The sequence below is a fragment of the Ovis aries genome, chromosome 14 (genome assembly GCF_016772045.2).
Source record: "Ovis aries strain OAR_USU_Benz2616 breed Rambouillet chromosome 14, ARS-UI_Ramb_v3.0, whole genome shotgun sequence".
NCBI classification, from domain to species: domain Eukaryota; kingdom Metazoa; phylum Chordata; class Mammalia; order Artiodactyla; family Bovidae; genus Ovis; species Ovis aries.
This window is the reverse complement of record NC_056067.1, coordinates 13,428,994-13,438,218: the sequence shown is the minus strand read 5'-3', so window position 1 is coordinate 13,438,218 and position 9,225 is coordinate 13,428,994. Positions and strand designations below refer to the sequence as shown.

The window sequence follows — 9,225 nt, the reverse complement described above, 5'->3', positions numbered from 1 at the left end:
CACATCCCCCTTCCAAGTGAGTTCCATTCTTCTCCACTGTCCTAACCCAGCTGGGGGAAGAAGGGGGAGGGCTTCTGAGCCCTCTGACCTTGACCCTAAAAGGGAGTCCAAGGAGGGAGGTGACAAAGGACAGGGCCCAGCACTGCTACATTCTGGGTTCTCCCAGAAGCTTCCCATACTCACCCGCCCTACCCCCCCAAGTTAGTCCAGGGTTACCAGTGGGGCCAACACCACCACACCTGCACTAGCCCAGGGCCGGATGCGGCGGGCCTCCCAGGAGTCTCCCCAGGGGCTGGCCTGAAGCCCTGCTTCCCCTCCAGGGGTCCACCGAGGCCGGGCTGGCTGGGCCTGCAGGGGAGGAAGACCTGAGGTCCCGTGGAGCGAGTTGGGGGCAAGGCTCCTGAGACCCCAACCTGCAGCCGGCCTGTCACCTGGGGAAGCGGGTTGGGGCGGAGCCGGCGGCGGGGCGGGGCGGCGCCGGAACTTGGGGAACTTGGGCGGGGCGGGAGGCTTGCTGAGCTCTGGGGCCGCGGGGTCTGAAGAGTCCGAGCCGCGTTCGAGCCGATCTGCCGCCATGGGGCAGATCGAGTGGGCCATGTGGGCCAACGAGCAGGCGCTGGCGTCCGGCCTGAGTGAGTGGGGGGCGCTTTGCACTTGGGGCGGGGGCTGCAGAGGGGCTGCTGAGCCTGGGGGCGGGGCGCCGCGGCAGTGCAGGGGGGCTCTGGGGCTGGGGAAGTAGGGGCCTGGAGACCCCAGGCTGCGAGAGGTAAAGGGGAAAGGGCAGGCTGGAGAAGGGGCGGGAGCAGGGGTCCTGAGGAGCCAAAGACACCCGGCTGGAGCCTGGGGTGGGGCCCCGGGCCCGGAGGCTCCAGTGGGCGACCTACAGCGCCGGCGGGAAGGGGGCTGGGGGCCTCTGTTGGGAGCAGGGGAGGGGGATTCGGGGCCCTCCTGCCCCTGCACCCCGTGCACACCCACACCCCCATCCTCTGCCCTCTTCTCCACCCCCCACACCGTCCCCTCTCCCCTCCCCCGCACACCCTCTTCCCCTCCCCCTCTCCCTCGCCCCCCCCGACACACACAAAAGAGGAAGTTCAGTCTAGGGAAGAAGCGCTTGCCCCCGGGGTTTCCGGAGAACTCACCGCCCAGTAGGGCTGGGAAAACCCAGCATGACCCACCCCTGCCTGGAGTGACCCTCCTGCCCTGGGGTGGAAGCTCCCTCCCCTAAGGCCCCTGGGCTGCGGAGGTGGGCTCTTCCTGCCTCCTGGCCAGGCTTGGTCCATGGAACTGGGTGACCGCTCTGTCTCCCGGGGCGCAGCCCTGAGTCTGCTCAGAAGGACATTGCACAAGGCAGCTGGAGACGACCCATGTGACCCCTCCCACCCAGCTCCCAGGGCCTGCTTCTGGGTAGGAAGGCGGCCGTCCCCCCTGCTTCCCCGTGCTCAACCGCGGTTGCAGACAGTGCTGTACGCACTTGGACTCAACTTCTCAGGAGAGGGTGGGGCTTGAGGCTTGAGGAAGCCCCCCGTGGCCCCGCCCCTCCCAGGAAGGCCCCGCCCCCAGTGAGAGTGGGCGGGCGGGAGGACCTGGGGATAAAGTGATGAGGAGGGTCTCAGCCACCGCGTCTCACCTGGGACCCACCCTGAGGCCCCCACCGCCAACCTGGGGACTGAAGGAAGGAGCCTGCGAAGCTGAGCTGGGGGTGGGGAGGGAGCACTTTAAGGTCACATTTTGGGGGTGGGCAACTTTGGGGTGCCAGGCAGGGCAGCCCCCTTCTGGCTTCTAGATGGCGGAGAACCCAGTGGGTCAGTACGTGGCTTTCCTTGCTTCTGCCCAGAGCTGTCTTCTCCCAGTGCTGTCTACCCCTCCCCATCACCACCGCAATGACTACTGCTTGTCTTCCTCCACAACCTTCTGGCTCTAAATTCCTCCTCTTGCTAACTCCTGACTCAGTACCAACACAGGCCCCACGAGCATCTCAGCCCACCGTCCCTTTATGTTATAGAGAATCGCATCTGATCAGATAACGGTCCCTCCATCTCCCACCACTCTGCCCCTGCCCCTCTGACCTCGGGGGCCCACCACCCTGGTGTTTGCCACAGAGCTGGCTCCCCCCGCTTCACCTCTCTGCCCACATCCACCTGCTCCGAGCCACAGCGCCTACCTCATTCACCATGATCTGAAGTGTCTGTCCACATCGAGAGACCCCAGGCCCCTCTGGGAGCTGAGACTCCTGCTAATGACGCAGGCTCAGGCCAAGGAAATTACATGCCCAGGTCGAGTGGACGAGCCGCTGCCTGAACGCAGGAGCGATGGCTCTTCCCCTCCTCCAGCACAGCAAGTGTGAGCATGACACCAGCAGAAGAAGGCCAGGGTTCAGGGGCTGAAGGGAGGGGTGGGAGGTCAGAGCTTTTACCTCGTGGGACTCTGAGGCCAGACCGGGAAAGGCTGTCTGAACAAGAAACAGATCAAAAGATCGTCCCCTCCAAGGAGTTGTGTTATCTGCCACCACAGCCTGGACGAAGAAAGTCACAAGTAAGACAAAACTGCTGGAAACTCAGGCCTGTGCTACACAAGGGGCAGGGGCTGCCCTCTCCCACTCTATGCCACAGGGACCACCAACGAAGAAGTTCAAGTCATCAGAAAGGAGTGCTGAAGGGTGTGCTCCAGCGAGGGCGAAGCTGGATCCAGAGGGAAGATGGCTATGCCACTGTGAAGACACTGACTGTAAATAATTAATAATTGTGGCTAATTTGGGGTGAGATTAAAGATAAACCTTCTAAAGTCCACATGTAGTTCAGGAAGAGGAATTTTAAAATTACAGTTTGATCAAGTCAGTAGAAGGCAGGAGAAGCAACAAGAAAAGCTGTTCAAGAGGAAACCCAAGTAAGATAACAAAGTAAGTTATCTGTAATCACAGTCAATAAAATGTGTCAAATTCACTATCAGATTGCTTAAAGGGTGAAGAGTTTAACTCTATCAGCTAATTCATAAAAGCCCAACGTTGGAAGCAACTGACATGTCCCAAAGGCAGGAGAATGCATAAATAAATTGTGGGAAACTACCCAATGAGACAAACAGCGAGCCAGAGCTCTGTGCAAACCACCCCAGGAAGGGCCTGGACCAACCTTCTGTCAGCAAAAGAAGAGCCCTCAGAAAACCTGGGATGGGGGAGAATCTTGATATGGGTGGAGGTCACATGGTAGGGGTCACACATGTTAAAAGTCTGTGCACTTTATGTCATAGTGATACCCCAGTAAGTGACTGGAACCCTGAGGATGGGTGGCCGTGATGGAGTGACAGGTGTGAGTGTGCATCACGCCCCTGAGCGGTGCACTGAAGCTGCCGCCGTAGAAGAAAGTCACTGGGGAGGAATGGGGCCGATGCACATGCTCGCGGCAGGTGGGCTGCGATCAGGTGCACACAGGGCTGGAGAGACCAGGCCCACCCAGACCCAGCATCGCACAGAGCACACGAACAGGATCAGCCCACACACCCGAGGCCAGGACCGAGGGTCCACGCAGCTGGTACAAAGTCAACCACCAACAGCGTGGTCCTTAAATGCATTGAGCAAATGCTCAGGGTGCCGTGGCTCACAGGCCTCGGGGGTGTGTCCAGGCTAGAGCCAGGCCCTGCCTCCCTCTCAGCAGCTCCTCAGCCCCCTCCCTGCCTCAAATGCTGCTCTTGGGGAAGGGTCCCAACCCCCATGCCTATAGCCACCCCCATCATCTACCAAGGTCTCCCCCGCCTGGGTCCCCTTCCTGGGCTAACATGGTGGCGGATATGGCAGCTCTGTGGTGGACTGTTGGCCCTCCTTGGGGAGGGGGCCCTGGGGAAGGGGCCAGAGCCCCTGCAGAGATGGGGTATGGCACCTACTAACCTCCTTCTCCTCTGCCCACAGTCCTTATCACCGGGGGCATTGTGGCCACGGCCGGGCAGTTCACCCAGTGGTACCTGGGCGCCTACTCCATGTATCCTCTTGCTGCAGACCCAGGTTGGGGTCGGGGCCAGAGAGGCTGCTGCCCCTTGAAGGCAGGAGGGGCTCCGAGCAGGGAGGTGACAGAGCCTGGGGGCCTCCCTGGCAAGGGAGGGAGGTGTCCGTGGCACCTGAGGGCTGACACTGAGGCCCGAGAATGCTCGGGGTCCCTCCGTATTCCCTTCTATCAGTCACCCTCCCCAGCTGGCCTGGCCTGCCCACCAGTGGACCGAGCCCCCCTTGTCCCAGCCAGTCCAGCTGTTACAAGCCCTCCAGACGCCAAGGCAGGCATGGGGGAGGGAGGCTGCCTTGTTGGAATCCTGTGGACTTCAGGCAGTGGCCACACCTCTCTGTTCTCTCATCAAAAGAGCCGACTCCCTGGGGCCTCTCAGGCTTGATCTGGGCTGTTCCTTAACCTGCGCTTCAGAGCAGCGGGTGTATTGGTCTGCCTGCTGGAGTACCCTCGAGGGAAGAGGACCAAGGGCTCCACCATGGAGAGGTGGTGAGTTTCCTACCCTGTTCCGGGAACCACCCCCCACCCCCACCAGCTGTCACTATGAGGAGCCTGTCACTCCTGTCTGTCCGAGGCTCCAGCACCAGCCCACTCAGGGTCTGCCCTGCCACTGAGCCTGAGACCCCCTCCCCTCCCCGGGACGAAGAACCGTGTGATCTGAGAGGCTGGGGCGGGTGGAGGGTGACATGGCCTGTCTCCCCCCCGCCCAGTGGACAGAAGTATCTGACCAGAGTGGTGAAGCTGTTTGGGCCCCTCACCAGGAACTACTACATCCGGGCCTTCCTGCACCTCGGGTGAGCACGCGCCCACTTGGGACCCCTCAACGCCACCGGCAGAGGACTGCTGGGGTCAATCAGGCCTCTCCCAGCCCAGAACCTGTTCCAAACAAAACCCCAGGTCCCAGGCTCTGCCAGGGGTTCCCCAGACCTGTATCTGTCATTAACACTTCGCCCCAGCCTGATAGCTTAACTCGGATAATCGGTGCCCCAGGGTTGATGGCTCAGCCGCCCCCAGTGAGTCTGCTGGAGAGACCGCCATGCTGCCGAGACCTCTTCCCAGGGGGTGGCCGGGTGCCAAGTGCCCTGTCCAAAGACTCGGGAAGGTGCAGACCAGGCAGAGAACAGCTAGGGGTGAAGTTAAAAGTCCAGCCGCGCAGCACTGGGCCTGCTGGGCCTCCCCTCCATTCAGGGTCCTGCGATCCTGTGCTGTCTGACCCGTGCCAGGGGTGGGGGAGCTGTGGACCCCCTCTGACCATCCTCTGTCTCCCCTGTCCCCTCTGACTGCCCTTCACCCCTACTCCAGGCTGGCGGTACCTGCTGGCTTCCTGCTCGCCACCATCCTGGGGACAGCCTGCTTGGCCATCGCAAGTGGCATCTATCTGCTGGTGGGTAGCATCCTTGCAGTCAGCCTCAGCCTCATGGCTGGTCCTGCAAGCCGAGCCCGTGTCCTGGCTTATGTTGTGGGGACATGACACTGTGGCCTCCACGTGTGGCCCATCTAACATGTTAGCCACTCCCCTACATCCTCCTGTAACCCATGCCACAGAGCCTCAACAGTGGGGGCGGGGCCCACTTTACAGACAAGTGGCAAAAGCTCGGAGAGGGATGTGGCTGGCCTGCTGGGCCCTGCTTGGAGTGGGATCCATTGCTCAGAGTTTTCTATCCAGTTCAGGGTGCTGCCAGGAGCACTTCCCTGGGACTCATGAGTCTGGGTGGTGCCACAAGCCATGCGTGCGGGGCTGCAGGGCTGGGTTTGCCTGGAGTCCAGGTTATGCAAAAGGCCCCCTAAGGCCATCTTTATAGCAGAGTGGGGAGGCTGGGAGGTGGGGAGGAGGGGGCGGGGAGGTATGACAGTGGAGTGGGGAGGGACCAGGATCCCTGCCAGGCGCAGGTTGCTGAATGCCCACTGTTCACATGCTGCCTACTGGCTCTCAGCCCACTAAGCCATGGGTTCCAACCCAGCCACAGCCTCCAGCCTCCCAGAGTCAGTTTTGACTTGGTTGCTGTACTAATTCCACCCCCAGGTGCCCCCCTCATACATCGCAGCTGTCTTTCTGTGCCGCTTGTTCAGATCTTCCCCCCATTTTTCTGTTGGGGTTTTGTCTTCTTGTTAGTTTGCAGGAACCGCGCGTGTGCTTTCACTGTGAACCCTTTGTAGCTTTTAGCTTTTGAGGATACTTCCTCTCTGTTAGGGATCCACCTTTACCCATGGATTCTTCACTGAGCAGAACACAAGTTTGTGGTCTAAATTGTTTTTCTATTTTATGGTTTGTCCTCCCCCGCCTCCCCTGCCCTGCTGCCTGTCTGCTGTATTTTCCTGCATTCTCTTCCTTTAACTTTCTAGCTTTAGCTTCTGGGATAGAGTGTTCTAGTCTTTAACTTAGGTGTGATTATAGAACCTCTTTTCATTCTTATGCTTCATAAATTATATGCCGTCACTTTTTTTTTTTAATCAACTATTATGGAATACAAAGTTAGAGATACACGTTTCTAGGTCCACTTGGCCTGTGGCCATGGGGCAGGCCCAGGACCCTGCATTTCGGCAAGTTCCCTGGGCTGCAGTCTCCCCCCTCGACATGCCTGGGCCCCTGGCCTCCCACACTGTGCCTGCCACCCCACCCCCACCCCTACCCAGAGCTGCTGGCCTCGGTTTAGCATCATACCCCTTAGGCCTGGGCTCCTGTCCTGCTCCCAGCCCTTACTCCCTGGGAGGAAGCCTGGTCTTGGGCTGTGCGCCTGGCAGTGGCCTCCAGGGGTCATTCAGAAGCCCCAGGGTTCCACTGTCCCCCTCTCAAGTTGAGGTGTCTCCTGGCTGGTGAGACAGCTGGGTTCTGACCATGTAGCCTCAGGCCTGGCACATAACCTCACTGAGCTACAGCCCCTCAGGTCTTGCTGAGCTCAGTCCTGTCCTGGACCCTGGCGGGGGTTGGGGGGCGCAGGGACTGGGTTGGGGGGTGGCCCAGGAGGACCCATGCCCAGCCTGTGTGTCCTGCAGGCGGCCATCCGTGGGGAGCAGTGGAGCCCCATCGAGCCCAAGCCCAAGGAGCGGCCGCAGATTGGGGGCACCATCAAGCAGCCGCCCAGCAACCCTCCACCCCGGCCCCCGGCTGAGGCCCGCAAGAAGCCGAGTGAGGAGGCGGCGGGGGTCCCCACGGGTGGTCCCCAGGAAAACCCCATGCCGGTGAACGACGAGGTCGTGTGACCAGAACTTCAAGCCACTCTGGCCCGCTGAAGCTTTGAAGGCCCTTCCTCCTGTAGGCAGGCCAGTGGGTGGGTTGGGGGTGTGTGGCGCCCAGCCAGGGGTGCCCCCTTTCCTGCAGCCTCTTTGGGGTTCCTTGACAGCAGGGCTGGGGTCTCGGTGCCTCGCCTGTTCCATGAATCATGTACCTGGAATTCCCTGTGTTTGTGTTTTTGCTCTGGAAATGAACGTCTCGGGTCTGGGGGGATGGCCTGTGTCCTCCCAGATCCCCCATCTGCCAGGGCTCACCTGCTGGAGCACCCCTCAGGCCACCCCGGGGTTGATGTGCCACAGGCAAGATGCCTACACAAGAACTTCCACCCACTCTGGATCGCCAAAACTGTTACCAAACCAAATGCAGGTCCCCTTACCCCCGTGCAGCAAAGCCAACCTACTGACTTGGGTCGTGGTGAAGGAAAGGGCAGCATTATTGCAGGTGCTGAGCCAGGAGGCCAAGCGGCTCACGTTCAGAAGACCTCCAGCCCCCTTGGCTTTCAGGGAAAGGTTTTTAAGGACAGTGAGAGAGCGTAGGGGGTAATCAACAGACAAGAGACCCAAATTTGGTTCTGCAACACACACACACACCACACATGTCCCCTGCTTACTCCCCTAACACACCATACAAGCCATGGCAGGGGCCCCAAAGCTCATCAGCTCACACCCAGCCTGGGAAGCCCTTCCATCCTGGGTACCCAGTCCCCAAGTCTGGGAAAATCCTTCAATCACTGGCTTCCTGCTCTCACAGTTCCAGAACCAGGGTCTCTGGGATCTCTGGCCCAGAGGGCACCCTGCCCATCAACCAACACTCTGTCTTCAGCATAAATCCAGCGGGTTCACCGTTTCTGCCCCCTGGCCACTCCCAGCACTACCTGGCCTGTCCAGTGCCTGGCTCAGAGCCCAGAGACTCACAGGAACACAGGGCAGACCCCACCCTACCCCAGCCCCACTGCTCTGGACCCCATCACCCTGCCTGCTGGCCTCCAGCCGCCCTGACCTCCCAGACACAGCTGCATGGGCTGCTCCCTCCGCCTGGAGCATGGGCCCTGGGTGGCCAGCCGGGTCGTCCTCAGGTGGCCTCCACTGCAGCCCCTCTCTTCCTGATGAGTTCACCACCAACAGGCCAAGCACTTTGCCGTGGGACCTGTGGCCGTGAGTCACCTGCAGGGCAGGCAGGGGGCTGAGCATTTTGTCACTGCTCCGTCCCCAGTGCTGGGCACGTGGCTGAAACTCAGGGCGTAAGTGCTGACTGAAGACTGCTTCCAGGCTCATGACATAGTCACCTCCTCCAGGAAGTCTTCTCTGAGACCTTCCCGCCTTCCTGGGCCTTGCACACAGTAGGTGTCAATCATCGGATGAAAATGGCAGGGGCGTGCAGACAACCGTTCTACAGCCCCACGGCCCAGCATCAGCCCTCGGAGCTGAAGGGCATCACAGGCAGCAGGGAGACTGAGACTCTAAAGGGGGGTCGTGACTGAGCCAGGACGCTGAGGCTGCGCACTCAGCCTCTAGACTGCCAGGAGCGTGCTCTGATCCAGGATATCCTGCCATGAGTGGGCGGGCAGTTCCTCCGTAGCTGACGGGGCACCTGAGCTGGTAAGCCTGGCTGCCCCTCTCTGGCAGCTCACCTACAGTGGACAGAAGCCCTGGGGGGGGTGTCTAGAGTTTTCTGGGCCCCTGTTGGGGCTGGGGGAGCATGACTCAGCCAGGTTAAAAATGTGTCCCCCTGAGTTGACCACTTGCCCTGAGGACACCCGTCCGTGGGGCGGGGAGGTGGTCCCCAGGGACCACAGCCATGTCTGTGAATACAGGGCTGGGCTTTGGGAGTGTGGCCCATCGCCAGGCCCGGGAGCCACTGCTCATCCGTCAGGGCACAATTGGGCTCTTCTGTTGAAACCCACCCCACCCTGGGTGCACCTGGGTTCGCGCACAGATCTTTCTAGGACACACCACACTAGTGGCTGCCCCTGGCGGGCAGTGGTCAGTGACTGCCCCTTGGGCCCCA

At 60.7% G+C, this 9,225-nt stretch overlaps 1 protein-coding gene across 1 annotated transcript; it reads left to right on the top strand.

Annotated features, from left to right (window-relative positions):
- Nucleotides 1-523: 523 nt before the first annotated feature.
- LOC101106452 (cytochrome b-245 light chain) lies at nucleotides 524-7,378 on the top strand. Its single transcript, XM_004014955.4, has 6 exons — nucleotides 524-632; nucleotides 3,899-3,968; nucleotides 4,401-4,475; nucleotides 4,697-4,780; nucleotides 5,289-5,370; nucleotides 6,981-7,378. Exons 1-6 carry the CDS (start codon nucleotides 575-577, stop codon nucleotides 7,185-7,187), a joined length of 576 nt encoding a protein of 191 aa, XP_004015004.2. The 5' UTR covers nucleotides 524-574; the 3' UTR covers nucleotides 7,188-7,378.
- Nucleotides 7,379-9,225: the final 1,847 nt, after the last annotated feature.